The sequence below is a fragment of the Pongo abelii genome, chromosome 6, assembly GCF_028885655.2.
Source record: "Pongo abelii isolate AG06213 chromosome 6, NHGRI_mPonAbe1-v2.0_pri, whole genome shotgun sequence".
In the NCBI taxonomy this organism is placed as follows: domain Eukaryota; kingdom Metazoa; phylum Chordata; class Mammalia; order Primates; family Hominidae; genus Pongo; species Pongo abelii.
The window spans coordinates 120,940,580-120,959,824 of record NC_071991.2 but is presented as its reverse complement, the minus strand read 5'-3'; the positions used below and the strand labels follow the sequence as shown (position 1 = coordinate 120,959,824).

General features: G+C 38.9%; 1 protein-coding gene across 15 annotated transcripts in view; it reads right to left on the bottom strand.

Moving 5' to 3' along the window:
* Positions 1-15,446: 15,446 nt before the first annotated feature.
* ASB15 (ankyrin repeat and SOCS box containing 15) overlaps positions 15,447-19,245 on the bottom strand; it is a 72,325-nt gene continuing 68,526 nt past the window's right edge. For all 15 annotated transcript variants that reach the window (XM_054559739.1, XM_054559741.1, XM_054559728.2 and 12 more), the window contains one exon: positions 15,447-18,072. In XM_054559739.1, the coding sequence (XP_054415714.1) occupies positions 17,900-18,072 (173 nt within the window). In that variant the 3' untranslated portion in view covers positions 15,447-17,899. The remainder of the gene's footprint in view (positions 18,073-19,245) is intronic.

The following is a 19,245-nucleotide window of genomic DNA, read 5'->3' as shown; positions in this document are numbered from 1 at the left end:
ATTTTGAGTAGATATGTAGGAGCGGAATTACTGGGTTATATGGTCAATTTACTTTTTAAGAAACTGTAAAAAACTGTTTTCCAAAACGGCTGTACCAATTTACATTCCCATCAGCAATGAATGAGAGTTCCGGTTTCTTGACATCCTCACCTATTATTGCTTGACTTTCTATTATAGTCATTTTAGAGGGTGTCAAATGATAGTTTTAATTTTCATTTCCCTAGTAACCAATGATGTTCATCATTTCATGTGTTTATTGGCCATCTTATATCTTCTTTGGTGAAATATTTATTCAAATCTGACCTCCCCCTTTTTTAAACAACTTTTTGAGACAGGGTCTTGCTTGGTCACCCAGGCTGGAGTACAGTAAAGTGAACATAGCTCACTGCCCATTTTAAAATTGGGTTAATTGTCTCCTTATTATTGAGTTGTAAGAATCTTTATATGTGCTGGAGACAAATATTTTATTAGGTATATGATTTTTTTTTCTATTCTGGGGCTTGTCTTTTGATTCATTTTGAAGAGCAAACTTTTTAAATTTTGGTGAAGTCCAAGACCAATTTATCAATTTTTTTCTTGTATTGCTTGGTGTTATAGTTAAGAAATCTTTTTCTGGCCATGCACGGTGGCTCACACCTGTAATTCCAGCACTTTGGAAGGCTGAGGTGCGCAGATCACTTGAGCCCAGGAGTTTGAGACCAGCCTGGCCAACATGGCAAAACCCTGTCTCTACCAAACATGCAAAAATTAGCCGAGCATGGTGACAGATGCCTATAAACCCAGCTACTTAGGAGGCTGAGGTGGGATAATGGTTTGAACCCAGGAAGCCAAGGCTGCAGTGAGCCAAGATGGTGCCACTGCCCTCCAGCCTAGGTGACAGCGAGACTCTGTCTCATTTAAAAAAAAAAAAGAAGAAGAAAATTTTTTTCCAACCCAAGGCCACAGAGATTTACTCATATTTTATTCTGAAAATTGTATAGTTTTAGGTTTATTTAGGTTTCCTACCCATTTTGACTTATTTATGTGTATATGTAAGGTAAAGTTATATATTCATCTTTTTTATTTTTATTTTTTTTTTAGGCGGAGTCTGACTCTGTTGCCCAGGCTGGAGTGTAATGGCACCATCATAGCTCACTGTAGCCTCTACCTTTTGTGCTCGGGTGATCCTCCCACCTCGGCCTTTGGAGTAGCTGGGACTACACACGGCAAGCAACCACGTCCAGTTAATTTTTTTTTTTTAAATTTTTTGTAGAGACAGTGTTTTGCCATGTTACCCAGGTGGTTGGTTTCAAACTCATGGACTCAAGTGCTGCCCCCGCCGTGGCCTCCCAAAGTGCTGGGACTAGAGGCGTGAGTGACAACACTTGGCCCAAATTTATCTTTTTGCACACAGATATTCAATTGTCCTAGCACCATTTGTTGAAAAAAACTATACTTTCCTCTATTGAATTACCTTGGCACCTTTGTGGAAAATTAACTGACCGTAAATACAAGGGTTTATTTCTAGACAGTCAAGTCTGTTCTACAAATCTATATATCTATCCTTATGCAATATCACATGGTCTTAATTATTGTAGCTTTATAATAAGTTTTGAAATCAGAATGTGTATAAGTCTATCTGACTTTGCTCTCTCGTGAGAATGTTTTGGCTAGCTATTTTGATCTTAACTCGTTATGGTATTCTACTCCAGAAATAACTATGACACTTTTCAGTGATGCTAATGAGAGAGATGATGATCGAATTAGAAATAATGAGTTCATTTGTGTGCTTTTTTTTGTTTTTTGTTTTTGTTTTTTTTTTTTACAGCCTGTAGAATATGCTTTTGTGTAACCTCAGCTCAGTGAGGGACCATCTTTTTTATTTGAATGGGTTTGATTTTTGGCAATGACATCAAGTCATGATAGCCAAATCTGATGCATGAGATGAGTCATTCAGCTCTAGTACCACATTTTAGGTAAAAAGATGAATAAGGATTACAGCCATGTAAAAATCTATGTGCTTTTGGGAAAAAAAGAAGAAAAGACATATAAATGATAGCATGAGTTCGTTCTTTCAACAATATGTATTGGCCACATGTGATATGTTGACTACTGTGCGAGTTTTAGGGTATATAAATATGTGCAAAGAAACACTGGAATTGTGTTTTACCCTATCTCTCTCATGTTTGTAATTGTTCAGTAACATCCTTTTTTTTGCTAAGTTTCATTGGACAATTGACTAAACACATATTACATGCCAGATTCTAATTTAGTTGCTTGGCTTAGAGAAGTGAACAAAATCAACAAAGTTCCTTCCTCCACAGAGCTTACATTCTAGATGGGAGAGACAGACAATATCTAGACAAACATGTAAATATAGAACACATTAGATGCAAGTTCTACGGAGAAAAATAGAGCAGGGTAAAATGGAAGGAAGATTTTGGGGGTAATATTTCATCTAGGAAGATCTCTGTAGTAAGGTAACATTTGAACACAGACCTGGGCTCGATACATGCAAACTATAATATACATTTAGTATTCAGATATTTTAGAATCACAGATTCTCAGATTTCAAAAGGACTTTGAAATACATGAATTTTGTATCACTTCTATATGTGATCATCTAGTGTTTGCTTGAACATCTTCAGTGAAAATAGCACATTTTCAAAAGCTTATTTCATTGTTGGATGACTCAAATCTTCAGAAAATTCTTTTTATTGCTCTGAAACTAGTCTCTTGAAAAATCCACATATTTTAAATTTTCTCTTTGGAACAACCCAGAATAAATATCGTCTCACATGGATTTCTTTTCCCAAATCTTATGTGTCCCGTGAGTGACTCTGAAAATGGCTCCAAAAGAGAAGGCTTAATGCCTTTTGTTTGTTCGTTTTTGTGTGTGTTTTTGCTGTGTGGCAGCATCAGTAGAAAAAGCCATTATGGCCTCTCAAAGACACTGCCTTAAAAACAATAGTCATTTAGATATCCTAGTATATTTGTTACAAATCACTCCGATTATGATAATAATCACAACTCACGAATGATCTTATGAGTTGGTTCAAATTGGTTGGATACTTCTTGGTTCCCCCTGTAAGTATCCTTCACAAACTTTAAATCTCCTGGATACAATTCTGCTGAGTGATCAAACACTACCCGCCTGACCCTGGCTAGAATTAAATATGGTGAATAATTTAGTTTTCTTTGGAACTTTGTCTACATTGAAAAAATCCAGTCACTATATGTTCCAAGCATCAGCTTTTTGTATTTTGAGATTTTTACTTGGTCACATTATCTTTTTGGATAGAATTGTTTTTACAGTCAATAATACTCCAAGCCTTTTGACGATTAACATTTTTTGTTTAAAAAAATTTGCCTTGGGATAGAATTTTTTCGTAGTTTTGGCTTCCCAATGAGATATATTCAGATACACTCAGATACATACTATCTCCCAATATATTGGCAATTCCCTTTTTAGTGACAACAGAGCTTCCCCTTTCAACTTTTTTCCTTTTGTTTTCCTCCTGAAAATACTATCATCTCTTTGTTGGTTTGTTTATTCAACGCACATTTACCAACTACGTTATGTGGAACAAGTCTGTAGTGGAAGCTGGGATTATAAACAGAAAATGGAAATTGATCTAGTCTCTGCCCTCAAGGAGTTCATACTCCTGGGAGAGAGGCAGACAGCTGACAATAACACAGTGCAGTGATGCCTCTAGCCAGGCGCCAGGGAGGGAAGAACCATGGGGCACAGATAAAGAAGCAATATAGCCTATGTGAGTGGAGTCAGAGAAAGTGCAGAATCAGATGGAGCTTTCCAGGCCGAAAGAGCAGCCTCTGGGCAAATGCACAGGAGTATGAAAACAAAAACAAAAACTAGACTGTTTGGCTAGGTGGAGTAGGTGGAGATGAGGCAGAAACTGGCCCTGATTCAGGTACTACTTTTTAAAAATGGCTTTGGTATCTACCCATCCCCACTCCTAATAGCCACCAGTATCATGCCCTTCACATGGTAGGTGCTTATACATGTTGAATATTTCTTTATTTAAAGGGCTTTCTAGGCCATGTCAAAGAGTTTTGGACTTTATTACCATCTAGTGTTAGGTGGACATAACATTACCCTGTAGCATCATCCATAGCCATAGTTGCCTAACAAGGACACTGTTCACCTTAGCAAGTGTCCTGATTTAATAAAGACTCAACAAGAGAGTGGCAAAAACTCACCAGTTCCTCCAAAAATCAGCAATAACGGACCTGCCAGTAGATCTGGTGTTTCCACAATTAGTGTTTATAGGGTGATCAGAGAGAGCTCCTAAATATACGTGTATCTAATTCCTACTTCAGCCTAACAGTCTCTATTGAAGGAGACTCCCACTTCCTATAGATGAGTCACTTTGCTTGCGGCTTATGTTTTTGTGGCAGCTACTGTTTAGAAGTGTTGCAAGGCCCTACCAATTGTTTGTTTTCGTACTTTATTAATCCCCAAATTTTGAGAAGAATTTGGTAATTTCAGAAACTATTCCAATTTAAAAAATTTTTTAGGCATTCCTATTTATATCCACCAAAGAGTTAAGTGAATATATTATACAAATATATTTAATTATTAATTGTATATAATATTTATATATCATATGTAATATATATTTCATATTTAATTAAAATCCTCATTTCCACTGATCGTCTGCTTTATTCTACTATAGGCTTGTATTTTTATTTTATTTTATTTTTTGAGACAGAATCTCACTCTGTCGCCCAAGTTAGAATGCAGTGGCACGATCTCAGCTCACTGCAGCCTCTGCCTCCCAGGTTCAACTGATTCTCCTGCCTCAGCCTCCCAAGTAGCTGGGATTACAGGCGCCCATCACCACACCGACTAATTTTTGTATTTTTAGTAGAGACAGGGTTTTGCTATGTTGGCTGGTCTCGAACTCCTGGCCACTAGTGATCCACTCACTTCAGCCTCCCAACGTGTTGGGATTATAGATGCGAGCCACCACACCTGGCCTACTATAAGCTTTTATCACGCACAGATTTAATATGTGTATTTCAGTGACAGGAGGAAGGAAGGAAGGAAGGAAAGAAGGGAGGGAGGGAGGGAGGAAGGAAGGAAGGGGAGAGAGGAAGGGAAGGAGGGAGGGAATCTCCATCTGAGTATATCACTGGTAGCTAAAACTCAACCTGCCCCAAACCAGTGTTTTAATTTCCCTTTATACTTTCCTCACCCACTCTCCCAGCCTTCTATATTTCTTTTCTTCTTTCCTTATTTCATTTCTGTTGTCACTTTTTTTTCTTTCCAACTTTTATTTTAGGTTCAAGGGGTACATATGCAGGTCTGCTGCATGGGTAAATTGCATGTTTCAGGGGTTTGGTGTACAGATAATTTTGTCACTCAGGTAATCAGCTTCCACATTTCTGAAAATAGTATCCTCATCCACCATGTGCTGCAGCCTATGTTCTACCTTTGTCTCCTGCCTTCACCAACATCATTATATTCCTTTGGAAGGCCTGAGCTCTTATATTTTAAACAGCTCTTGAATCTTACTTCATTTCTTGCTGTTCTCCCTGCTTGAATCTAAGCTGCTGTCCTCATTTTCTTGGATAATGGTCATGATGGACTAGCAGTCTCCCTGGTACATTGCTGCATGATTCTTTCCCCTTTACCATAATGCAGCCAGAGTTAACCTTTTAGAACACAAATCTCATCAACTAATTCCCTGGCTAAAACCCTCGAATGGTTTCCATTGTCCTTCAGGCAGAACCTTCAACTGCAGACTCTGGCCCTTCCGGCATCAAGCCCTACTCACCTCTCCAACTTCAACTTGGGCCACTTCTTCCAGCTCTAACACTTGAGCGACTTTGGGCTGAATTGTCCACACACCCTTCATCCCCAATCCACTGCACTGCTCCTTTCTTTGCCTGGAAAGCCTTTGCCTCTTCTACTTTACTCAAGTCTTAAGTAACACTTCCTCAGGGAGGTCTTTCCTGATGTCTGAAGCCAGCTTAGTTTTCCCAGCTCCTACAAAACTATTTCATGGCAGTATCCCAGTTGGGATTACCTGCTTCAAATAGGTCTTCGCTGGAAAAGCCTTTTCTTCAAGGAAGAAACCATGTCTGCCCCATTTGCCCTCCTCAGGGGCTAGCATAATTATTAAGTGTTCAGGAAGTAATTAAACACACACACACACACACACACACAGAGAGAGAGAGAGAGAGAGAAAGCAAAACAAAACAATACAAAACAGATGAGTTGGAGAGTAGGCAAGGGTAAATCCACTGTTATAGAGCCCAAGAATTATACAATGTTGGGAACCTCTTTAATAATATAAAATTATAAATACAAAATTAGTTATAAAAGTGAAAATGTATTTAAAACAATAATAGAAATCATGATAAAGTACTGGGTCTTAAGTGATTTAGACTTCTTTCTTCTTTGATGCCTTTAAGGAGTTTATTAGAAATGCTTTCAGAGTAATGCCACTTCATTGTAACCTGGCTTTTCTCCCCACCAAGAGCTCTCTACTAATCCTGGAAACCCCAGCACTCACAAGGACCTGAAACTCACTCTTCATGGTCAGTCTGCCTTTGAGTATGTCCCCCAATCTAATGAGTGAGCCCAGCTGGCCACTAAGTGCTCATATCTCGTAGTGGCATTTTTGTCCCTTTCATGGATGCCTTTCTTATTTAAGTTGTCCTCAGTTTGCTGGTGAGGAAACATTGAAATCATATTGTAAACCAAAAATAAGATCCTAAGCACCTCCCACCCGCTCCATTCTATTGAACAGACAGCGCTTTGGGCCAAGGGGACCTCAGAGAAACCTGAAAAACTGAATTTTGGCCGTGATGGGAAGGTGGTCGGACACACCTCATTAAACCCTCTCCGTTTTGGAGTTTAGGCACAACTGGCCAGCATGAACATCAGAGATCATAATGAAACCGCCTTTGCAAAATTATGATTGAGGCAGTGAAAGAGATCTAACTTAACTGACTCCATCTTTCTTCTAACCTCCAAGCTGTCCTTGTTCATTCTTGGGTGTAGCCTGAACTAATTTTGGGAGAAACCTAGTTTATAGTTTAAAAGAAAGATGATAACAGCCCTTTCCCAAAGTAGACTTGCTTCTTTCCAGGAGACTAGATTGCCTTTGTAGGACTAATATTAACCACAAGATTAGGAATCATGGTTTACGAGTCATGCAGCTGGAGGCTACAAGATTCTGACCCTCCCTAAACTGCTCCTAAGATCAGTGCTTGAGATATTTTGCAGACTCTGCACTTGATAGCATCTCCCAGATCGATAAACTGGCTCATCTGATCTTGTGGCCCCCACGCAGAAACTGACTCAGCACAAGAAGACAGCTTCGACTCCCTGTGGATTTCATCTCTGACCTGTGACCAGTCAGCACTCCCAGCTCACTGGCTTCCCCTCACCTACCAAGTTGTCCTTAAAAACTCTGCTCCCTAAATGCTCAGGGAGGCTGATTTGAATAATAAAACTCCAGTCTCCCTCACAGCCAGCTCTGCGTGAATTACTCTTTCTCTATTGCAATTCCCCTGTCTTGAAGAACCACTCTCTCTAGGCAGTGGACAAGGCGAACCTCTTGGGAGGTTATAGTAAGACTGACAAAACTTCTCTTGTGGCAATAAGATTCCAAATTACAGCGTGACTCTGGTATAGCATCACATATTCTCTGAGGGTTGCCTCCTATGAAACTTTGTTTACTTAACAAGGGCCTTGGCTTCTACAACCTCCTTGTCTTAGCTCAAACATTTCTTCCTACTGACTTCCTATGTTTTTAGACAAAGTTTAACTCTTTCAACTAATTGCCAGTCAGAAAATGTTTAAATCCACTTGTAAGATGGCCCCTACTTCAAGCTATCCTGTCTTTTTTTTTTTTTTTTTTTTTTTTTGAGACGGAGTCTCACTCTGTCGCCCAGGCTGGAGTGCAGTGGCGCGATCTTGGCTCACTGCAACCTCCACCTCCTGGGTTCAAGCGATTCTCTTGCCTCAGCCTCCTGAGTAGCTGGGACTACAGGCATGTGCCACCACACCTGGCTAATTTTTGTATTTTTAGTAGAGACAGGGTGAGCATGAGTCAAATTTAAAATTATTTCACCATATTGGCCAGGCTGGTCTTGAACTCCTGACCTCGTGATCAGCCTGCCTTGGCCTGCCAAAGTGCTGGGATTACAGGCATGCACCACCGCGCCCGGGCTATCCTGCCTCTTTAGGCTGAACTAATGTGCATCTTCCATGTATGATTTATGTCTTTACTTATAACTCCTATCTCCCTAAAATGTATAAAACCAAGTGCTATAACCCAACTGCCTTGGGGACTCTTTCTCAGGATCTCTTGAGACTGTACATTGGGCCATGGTCACTCATATTGGCTCAGAATAAACCTGTTTAAATCTTTTACAGAGTTTAGCTTTTTCATCAACAATATGTTACATTATCATTTGCAAATTTGTGAAACTGGAAATTCTTTTATTCTCACAAATGTTGAGTCTACTGTTAACAAGCTATTCCTAATTTTCGCCCTCCCTCTGCACCTGCCTTTTAAAAAAAAAGTCTTAATCTAATTTCTCTCATGTACAGGTGCAAGGTTGCTGCCTGAAATAGATCTAACATGTTTCCCAGTTACACGGAAGGGTTTGGGTTTTCAACATTTCCTACGGATGATTTGTAATTAGGCTGCTGAACTAATGTAATGGCTCCTAAGGAAGTTAAGCTTCCGACATTGCTCAGTCAGTTTGCTGGGAGCTTCTCAGATAGCTGGAAAGAGGCTCCCAGGGGAGAATGTCAGGCGGAGGTCAGGCTCTGTACAGACAACAACCAAACAGGCCAAAGGGATCAGATGAGAACTGGCAATACCCTTATCAAGTCTTCACTCTTAGGTTTGGCAGCCAAGCAAATCTCCCAGCTGTGCCAGCTTGTGGTAGTGAGCATGAGTCAAATTTAAAATTATTGGAGCTATTTATAATATCTTGCAATTGTATAATATTTATAGTTTATAAAATACTTTTGTCTAAAGTCAATGTGCCAGGCAGTACGACATGCTAATGTGATCTCCATTTAATAAGTGTGTATATTAACACTTAACTTGTTTGAGACAACACTTGCTGAAGTAAATACTACTGAATTAGTTCCATTTTACAAAGGATAAAAGTGGGTTCTGAGGTTCTGGGAGGTTAAAAAATCCCTATAAGTATGCCCAGCTAGTAAGTGATGGGTATAATTATGTTCTAATGAGTCCAAACTGCTTCTCACATTGAGATCTACTAGTTAGGCATTTCAAAACGTATCAAAATGAAATAAGGATGGGATGAAAGACAAAGATTTGTAATAGAGCATCTAATGCTTCACCTGTGTATAGTAGGTTTACTTATTGTTTGTTAATCTGATTCAAACATGTAATAATAAGTCCCACACAAGCAATTAGAAAGATAAACTGATAATGTTAAAACTGTAAAGACCAAAGAAAAAGATTTTCAGAAAAAAAAATGAGAAATAGCTGAATTTATCAACCAAGTCTTTCATCTTACACAGCAGATGGTGAATATGGAATTCCACTTATGAAACAGGAAACAGATTTAAGTTGTAATAAAAAGAAATTTTCTTGAGGTGGACTAGAAGGTTCTAATAAAGCTCACCTAAAGTTCTCATAAAGGAAATTTTCCTAGAGGTGGAGTAGAAGGTCTTCCATTCATTTCAGCAATTACCCGTCCTGAAACCCCGAGTGTTGGTCTGACAAGTTTGGACAGAGTTGTTCGCTGTAGTATGAAGAAGAATGATGTGGAAGGTGAGCACCCAAGACAGGGATCTCCTTCGTATGGTTCCCTCCTCAGGGTCATGACAACTGTCACTTTAGAAGACTCCAGGTCCTGCAGGTAAATGCTACATTAAAGGGCAGAAAAGTTGAGATCTTGCTGTGAATGAGGGCAGAGAGGTAAAGTCAGTTTCAAAGTACAGGAATGTGAGGACTCAGTGTGGCCCGACAATGGGACAGTTAGCGCTTGAAAGCTGGTATCTGGTTACTGAGATTTTTTTTTTTTTTTGAAATTTTATCATGAAAATCAAAGGCCCTCTCTTTTCACACAGACTCACATCTCCTAACTGACCTTTACTTCCACAGCGCCCTGTGTTCTTGAGATCTAGGGCCTGTTGAATATTTGCCTTCTCTGATTCCCCCCGCCAGGAGTCCCCAGTTTCTCTTTGTTCTCCTTTCTAAGGCATCCTCAGTGAATCAGAGCTGGTTTTCAGAGAAGTTACAAAAGACCCCATCCCGCTGGTAACATGATCCCTTGCCAATTCCTGCCCTTAACAGGACTGGAAACTTTCACTTTTAGCTCTCCAATCTACATGTTTTATTGCATTTGTTTTCTAAAATATATATTTTTAAAAGGTGGAAAAGTTATATTACAAACAAAATGAAAATGTCAGAGGCTGGCAGAACAAGCTACATGTGTTCGGGTTGAGGTCCAGTAAGACTGGTGAAGGCAGCAGGCTTTGTGTTGCCCTTGAAGAATGTGTCATCATCTGCTTTTAATGGCCTTATCAGCAGGGCAAAACCAATAAATCATGTGCTGCCAGCACAAGAACCAAGTGCTTTCCTCCGAGCCAGATGATTCCATTGTTGTGCTGGGCCTCTCTGTGAGGTTGTAAACATGGCATTCTCTGCCAGTAAGACACATGCTCCTCCTGTTCTTTTTTTTTTTTTTTAAGGAGACATACTGAGGTGAAATTTACATATCATAAAACTCACCTACCTTAAGTGTAACGTTCAATGATTTTTTTTCTTCTAGTAAATTTACTGAGTTGTGCAACTATCACCACAAACCAATTTTAGAACACTTCCATGATCTCAAAAAGATCCCTTGTGCCCATTTGTAGTCAACCTTTGTCCCTATGCTCTAGCCCCAAGCAACCTCTAATCTGTTTTCAGTCTCTCGATATTCACTTTGTCTGGATATTCTATATAAATGGAATTATACGATTTGTGATCTTTTCTGTTTGGCATCTTTGACTTAACCTAATGTGTTTGAGGTTCACCTAACTTAATGTGTTTGAGGTTCACCTAACTCAATGTGTTTGAGGTTCACCTAACCTAATGTGTTTGAGGTTCACACATGTTGTAGCATGTTAACAAACAGGATCCCATTATCTGGATATGCCACATTGTGTTCATCCATTCACCAGTTGATGGACATTTGAATTGTTTCTGATTTTTGGCTATTGTGAATGATCCCTTCCTATTCTTGATGAGCTAAAAATGATGATATGGAAGGAGTCAAGTCAAGTTGACTTGGAAGGAGTCAAGTTGGGATTTGGAGTCAGGTCCTAGGGATTTGAAGTCAAGTCCTAGCTCTGACATTTACTACTTTAGTTAACTAGAAGACTGGTTTTCTTAACTATAGAGTGGAGATAATTAACCCCTTCCCTCCCCTGTTCCTAGAGTAGCTGTAAGAATCAAGTGAGGTGATGTATGTGAAATTCTTTATGAACTGTAAAACCCAGGATAAATGAGAGACATTATTGAAGTAGTCTTTCCAGATATATTCAAATGGTCTAGATGGTCCTCAAGATATTTTCCATATTCATAGAACAAATTATGAAGCCTTTGGCTGTAGAAAATATCTATTCTTTTCTTCTGTGGACTTGGGGTTCTCATCCCTTTTCCCTTATCAAAGTCCATTATTTAAAAAAATGTTCAGATATCATTCTACCTCTCTTAAATGTACTTGTATTTTAAACCTTATTTTTGATTGTCAGATAAGGTTTTCTGTTGAAGAGAGGGTCTTCAGATACTCTAGAATCATTGTAGGAAGTATGCAAATCACTATAGTTGAAGTTCTGATTTAAACAGGGCACCCTCCAACCCACAGACTCAATTTAGCTTCCTGGGTACTTCAGGTGATTATGAAGGGCAGGCCCCCAATGAGGGGACCGGGTATAGAGTCGAACACAGGTTGAGGGGTTCAAATGAGTCAAAGGAAAGCCTAAGCAAATGTTGGCAGCCTCCAGTCAAAGGTGATTAAACTTGTTGCTTCATTGAAATGATATTAAAACAATGTGGGTAACCATATATTTAGGGGTATTCAGACACTCAGGAATATAGCAATTGCACAGAACATGCAATTGCTGACCACTGCGTGTCATGCCTGGATATTTAACTTCCACAAAACCTAGAAAATAGATTCCATGGGAAAACACTGTGAACTTTGCTTCAAACAGAAAGAACTGGCTACTGTGTCTCACACATACTCAATCCAAAGGTAAGTATCACATTTAGTGCCCTCCACATCTTCTACCTGATCCAACCATATAGGATGCTTCCAAGAAGTTTTATCTTAAATCTCACTGAGAGACGCCAGAATGGAAGACTTCCAGAGCAACAGCAATGGCTGTTACCAGTTTCCTGGAGTCTGAAGCACAGAATGTGAGTGCCTGTCAAGTGCCTCTGATAGAATCATTGGCTAATCCAGCATTAGAACTCAGGCGCTCCCAGTGCCCAGATTCAAATTACTAGACTGTCTCTTTCCCAAAACAGCAAATCCCCTGACATCTCCAGCACTCCCTGAGGTTACACAACACGGGGCACTGAGGTCAAATAAGTCTATTCCTTCTACTCATCTTCTCCCCTGAGAAGCCCTTTCTTCACTTGTCAACAATTGATAATTAAGGCTTTACTAAGGAAAAGAATATGTGGGGGTTTATTGCCTAGAGACAATTCTCTGCAAGTTTTTATTCCGTGAATGTTGTCAAAGTATTTAGAAATGACAATGAGATGCCATATGCATTCCTAAGATTTCTTTTTTTGTATTTTCAGATGTAATGACAATCTATAGTCGTGTACCATATGACCAAGGTTCTTGACTTTTGCAGCTCCAACATTGGCACTGCCACTATGTAGTAATAATGATGAGAGCTCAGGTTTCATGTGCACTTACTCTTTATTGGATATAGTAGTTTAGCCACTTAGTTCATGTCTTTTCCAAAACAAAGCAACTAATAATTTGCAGAGCCTGGCTCAAAATGGCTCATAGTCTGTTTTTATTTTTATATTTTAATGATACTATTTATCTGTATAAACTTAAGACACTGTAAAGGTAATTAGTATCTTTTTTGGTATCTTTTTATATTTTTTAAATTGACAATAATTATATATATTTATGGTATACAACATGATGCTTTGAAGTATGTATATATTGTAAAATGGCTACATTGAGCAAATTAACATATTCATTACTTCGTACACTTTTTTTGGTGATGAGAACACAAAATCTACTCTCTTCGAGGTTCTCAAGTACACAATGCACTATTTTAACTATTGTCACCATGTTGTACAATAAATTTCTTGAACTTATTTCTCCTGAAATTGTGTATCCTTTGATCAACATTTCTTGAATCCCCTCACCTCCCGGCTCCTGGTGACCACCATTTTACTTTCTGCTTCCGTGAGTTTGGGTTTTTTAGATTCTACATATAAGTGAGATATTTGTCTTTCTGTGTCTGGCTTATTCCACTTAACAGGATATCTGTTTAAGTACAAAATATGTGTCCTTGCCCACTGCATTACCTACAGTACTGCAATAACATGCCATACTTCAATGATGTATGTCTATGTGTGTATTATATATGTATGTGTCATGTACTTGTGTGTATATATGTGTATAATGTGCATTTTGTTTCATAAAAAACTTGAAGCAACCTACATTTTTAAAAAATAATTTCAACATTTATTTTAGATACAGGGGTGCATGTGAAGGTTTGTCACATGGGTATATTGCATGATGCTGAGGTTTGGGGTATGGATCCCTTTACTCAAGTAGTGAGCATAGTATCCATTAGGTAGTTTTTCAACCCCTGCCCCCTTTTGCCTGCCCCCTGCCCCCTTCCCCCCTCCCCCATCCTCCCCCTCCCCTCCCCCCTCTCCCCTGCCCCCTGCCCCTACCCTGCCTCTCCCCTCCCCCTCCCCCTCCCCCTCCCCTCCCCCCTCCCCTCCCCCTCCCCCTGTCCCCTCCCCTCCCCCTCCCCCTCCCCCTCCCCTCCCCCTGTCCCCTCCCCTCCCCCCTCCCCTCCCCTCCCCCTCTCCCCTCCCCTCCCCCTCCCCCTCTCTCCTCCCCCTCTCCCCTCCCCTCCCCCCTCCCCTCCCCCTCCCCCTCTCCCCTCCCCCTCCCCCTCCCCCTCCCCTCCCCTCCCCTCCCCTCCCCCTCTCCCCTCCCCTTCCCCCTCCCTCTCCCCTACCCCCTCCCCCATCTTCCCCCTCCCCCTCTCCCCTCCCCCCTCCCCTCCACCCCTCTTCTCTGTCTAGTAGTCCACAATATCTATTGTTCCCATCTTTATGTCCATGTGTACTCAATGTTTAGCTCCCACTTATAGGTGAGAACATGTACTTGGTTTCTCTTCCTGCATTAATTCTTGTAGGATTATGACCTCCAGCTGCATTCATGTTGCTGAAGCAGCTTATAATTTTTATATTCCTAAGTAATTTCCGATTGGAAGGTGGCTATATACATAAGAATATGAAACTTGAAACCAAAATTTGCATAGGAATTTGTGGTAAATGTCAGTGACAAGAGAAAGGCTTACGTATGCTCTCTGTGTCATAAGATACTCCGTCTTGTTAGAGTTTCCGTGCTGTCTGACCCATAGGTTCTGGTTGTTCAAAAGCCTGCATTAAAGGCGATGTTACCTATGAATATTTGCTGCACATTGATACAATCGTTTTCACATCTTCTGCATTGACATCCTATTAACAGAAAACATGTTCTGTGACTAATTAAAATGATTAAACCATATTTTTCAGGAGGCACTTAGTTTCAATGTCCTTCTTAAAATTATCTTTAGCCAGAAATGGAGATCCTATTTAATGATGACCTATGGAAAGATAAGACATGCTTAATGAGGGTTCAGATCTGCTTTTTTCCACCCGGACTCTCTGTGTGATACAAAACAAAATCCACAGGGACTAAAACAGCCACAGACATCTTGGCAGCATGGGGGAAGATGGCATCCAAACTCTGCCATGTTGATTCCACAGTGGTTAGACAGGCTCCACTGTAGAATGTTTGGCTTCTCCTAATGCTGACTAGGGAGGAGCAGCTGTTACCCTTTCCCGGATAAAGTGACATACTCTAGAAGAAACAGTCCTAATAAGATGGAAATTAATTCCTTTTTCCATCCAGCCATCTCAAAAACAATCACACTGCTAGAAAAACCCAAAATATGGTGAGCAAAAGATCAAATCTGATTTAGATACAGCAATTGCTTCTTTTTCATAAGACACATTTTTCTCTTGCTTCATAATGCCAAAAAGCCACTTTAAAAAACCCATATCATGTGCAGTTAATTCATATATTTATATGCAAGTATTTCTTGAATATTATCTACACAAATATATGTCAAAGAAAATGTCAAAGCTTTAGTGAGCAAAAGTTTAATATATGAAGTATCATAAAGCAGACTTATAACCTCAATATGATTTTTTATTCATTAGAGTAATATTTTTAGGTAACAATACATTTAACCACGTCTAAGAGTACAACACAAGAATAATAAAATCTTGTATACAAGATGTTACAATTAAAGATAAATACATTACAGTTTAATTTACATATAAAATATATCCTCTAGGGAATACAAGAAGTTAAAATTATAGCCCTAATTGTACAATTTTTTTATACTTATTTATCTTTCAAAGATAACTAAAGCTAAATACAACTTGAAAACTTTACAGACCAGTGAGATGTTACTATTTAAAGAATATAGTAACAAGGTAAAAATAAATATGAGAAAAATACACTGTTAAAATCTAAGAATAATAGCATTAAATAATTACATTATAAGATTACATAACTCAGAAATTTAAAACTATTATTTCACCATGATGTCACTGATTATTTTTGTCACTTATTCAATATATTTCAACAAACAATTATTGAACTCCATGCTCTAGGGAATGCGTTTGGCCTTGAGAAAGTACTGGAAAACAAAACAAACATAGAACCTGCCCTCATAGAGCTTATAGTCTAGTGGGAAGACAGCAGGGAACACAGGCATCTATAATATGGCATGACAAGTTCTGTGCTGAGGCTTCCCATCCTAGAGGAAGCAACATCTCAGCTGAGACCTATAGGGTAAGTGGGAGTTGATCAGGTGAAAGGGTGCAGAAAAAGTGGAAAGAGAGTTCCAGATGAGAGAAGGAAATGCGAAGACCCTGAGGTTAAAAGAGAGCATGGTCTATTCTACAGCAGTGGTTCCCCATACAAAGGTCCTCAGATATTGATGGCCCACAGTGAAATTCTCATTCGTCAATGGGGAAATGAGAGCAGTGTGAGGTCTTTTCAAAGTGAAAGTCATTCAACTTGAATGACTGAATTTATGACCATCTTATTTTCTGGCATTAAAATGACCCCTCTTTTATGAAATGATGGTGATAGTAGATGGTATTTTTTAATGGCTCTTTTTGAAAAATTAACACAACAAAACCTATTGGTGTATGACACCTTAAAGTCTGGGAATCACTGTTTAAAAAAATAAAATTCTAGAAGGTTCAAGGGAAAAGAGGGAAGGGAGACATCCAGAGATGAGGCTAAAGAAGAAGGCAGGAGTTAGATCATGAAAGTTTAAGTAAGAACTTTGGAATTTAAGAACAACGGGAATGTTCTTAAGCAGAGAAGTGAAACTCTATTATATTTGTAAAAGACTCTTCTGAGATGCTGTATGTAGAAAGTGTTTGGGACAGGGCAAGACAGAGGCAGGGGAGCCAGATAAGCAGCACTGTATTATCCCAGGAAAAAGAAGATAATAGACTTAGGGCCAAATGCGGGGTGGGTGGGGGGGTGCTGAGTGGAAGATGACTTCAGGAGATAAACTTAATAGGATTTGGTGATTTGTCTTATTGGGTGAGGAAAATGGGATGGTCAAGCCTAATGTCCAGGCTTTTTTCTTTGGAAACTGAATCGAGCATTGTGCTAACTACTGAGCTCGAGAAAGAGCTTTTTTTTTTTTTTTTTTTTTTTTAGCTCATCTGGGGACATGTTGAATTTGAGGTGTCTTTGTGTTCAAATGTTCATTAGGCCAATTGTCTACATCGGTCGGGAGAACATGAAAGAAAGAGCTGAGCTTCGGATGGAAATTTTGTAGTCTCTAGCAAAATGATTAAGACCATGGATGTGGATAAAATTTCCCAGAGAACAAAGCAAAGAGGGCTTAGGATATGATATATAACTTAAAGAACAAAGAGAAGAGGGCTTAAGATATATAACTGTAAGACTGGCTAGAGATGAGCTAGGCAGAAAGAAGCCAGAGACAGAGTGTCCAGGGAGGTGGGAGGACACCCAAGAGAACAGGTTTTGCGAGAAACAAGGAAAGAGATATCATTTCAAGCAAGGAACAGGCAACAATGTTGGATGCTGCAGGAATCGATTGGAAGAAGGACTGAAGAATGTTCACTGAATTTAGCAACAAAGAGATTGTCAGGGACCTTGAGAAAAGCAGTGGAGGGTCAGATGCCAGATCACAGTCTGTGAAGTTACAGGCAGGAGGAGCTCTTTTACACTGCAAGACCGTGAAAGACAGGAGAATCTGGCCAGCAACTGGCAGATGTGGGTTTGAGAAAGTGGTGATCTGTTTTTTAAACATAGAGACTTGATTGTGGATATTGTAGGAGCCACTTGATAGGGAGAGTTTGATGACTTGTAGCAAGCAAAAATACAAATCTAAGTTCAAAATACTATGTTTAAAAAATGCAAATGTCTTTAAAGACATAAATCATGGTGTTCCCATAAGAACACATGATAACCTATAAAACTGTCAATGAATTTAAATACACTTTACAATTAAGGATGTAAAATGGTTACAAGAAATTATCTGAGGGAATCACATTTCAACATATTTTTTTAAGTCACATTTTAAAATATTAAGTTATGGCAATTTTAGCTCTTGTCCATAGAGATCATACTCTTTAAATAATATGTATCTTTGAATAGCTGGTGGTAGAGGAAGCTTCTCCACTGAGGCTGGCTGGCAGAGTTTCTGGAGACCCATAAGCCTTCGAATTTTTAACCGACACAAATGCTTCAATGAACAAGGATTCTCTAAAAGAAATCGGGAAAATAAGCAAAAAAAATTTTTAAATAGTGGATTGACCCCTAAGGTATGACTGTTTCAGAATAACCTGAGTAGTGTATTCTGAAAAACATGTATGCACACTTTAGCAACTGGTGATTTTAAGTGAAATTCAAATTGTAATTGAGCATTCTAGTCTACTCCTCTAGAATGTAAGCTCCATGAGGGCAGAAATTTAGTCTGTCTCTGTGCCAGGAAGAGAGTCTGGCTCATGGTAGGTGTTCAACTAGAATTTGTGGAATGAATAAATGGACTTAAGAAAGCAAATGCTCACATCTCTTATTTTTTAGAGCTAAGTATTATAGAGATATATTTCTTTACTTGCTTTCTCCTACCAATCTGTCTGATAAATAATTATCCATGAAACATCGACGCAGATGATTCCATATATCATGAATAATCCAATCTGAGTTTTGTTTCCAGTGTCTGATACTTAAACCTTGTATATTCTCAAAAAATATACTAACATTATTTAAGTATCTGATATTTTCAGTTCTTACTTTATCTATATTATAATTGCAAGATTGAGATTTTATAGCAGCAATATGAACGAATGAAGGAGCAGCATAGCATTCAGGCTTAGATGTGCACTCTGGACGTGGTCAGCTTGGATTAAACTCCTAGCTCCGCCCCTTAATATTTGTGTGACCTTGGGCAAATCACTTAATGTCTGCGAGTTTGGTATTCTCATCTGTGAAATAAGGATAACAACAGTACTTATCTCATAGGGTTGTTTGAAGATTAAACAAATCATGTAAAGTATTAGAAAAGTGCTCGGTACATTGTAACCATTCGATAAATATTAACTGTCATTCAATGCAATAATAAACATGATCACATCTCTATTACATTTGATGATATAAACAATTTATCATTTAAAATTTTAAAAAGTTCTCAAAAATTATTGATGCAACATTACCAAAATAAGCAAAAAAAAAAAAAAAAACTAAAAAAAAAATACAATTTTTTTTTTTCCTAACCAATACGCTGCCTTACAGATAGCTGGAGGACTCCTGACATCCAGTGGTTAATCACACTCATAGCAATAAACTCGCTTCGACTCTAGTTGCAGTAATATATGATGGAAACAATAAAAAAAACTTCCTGGCCTTATTCGTACTTGGATTGTCTTTCTAAAGTCG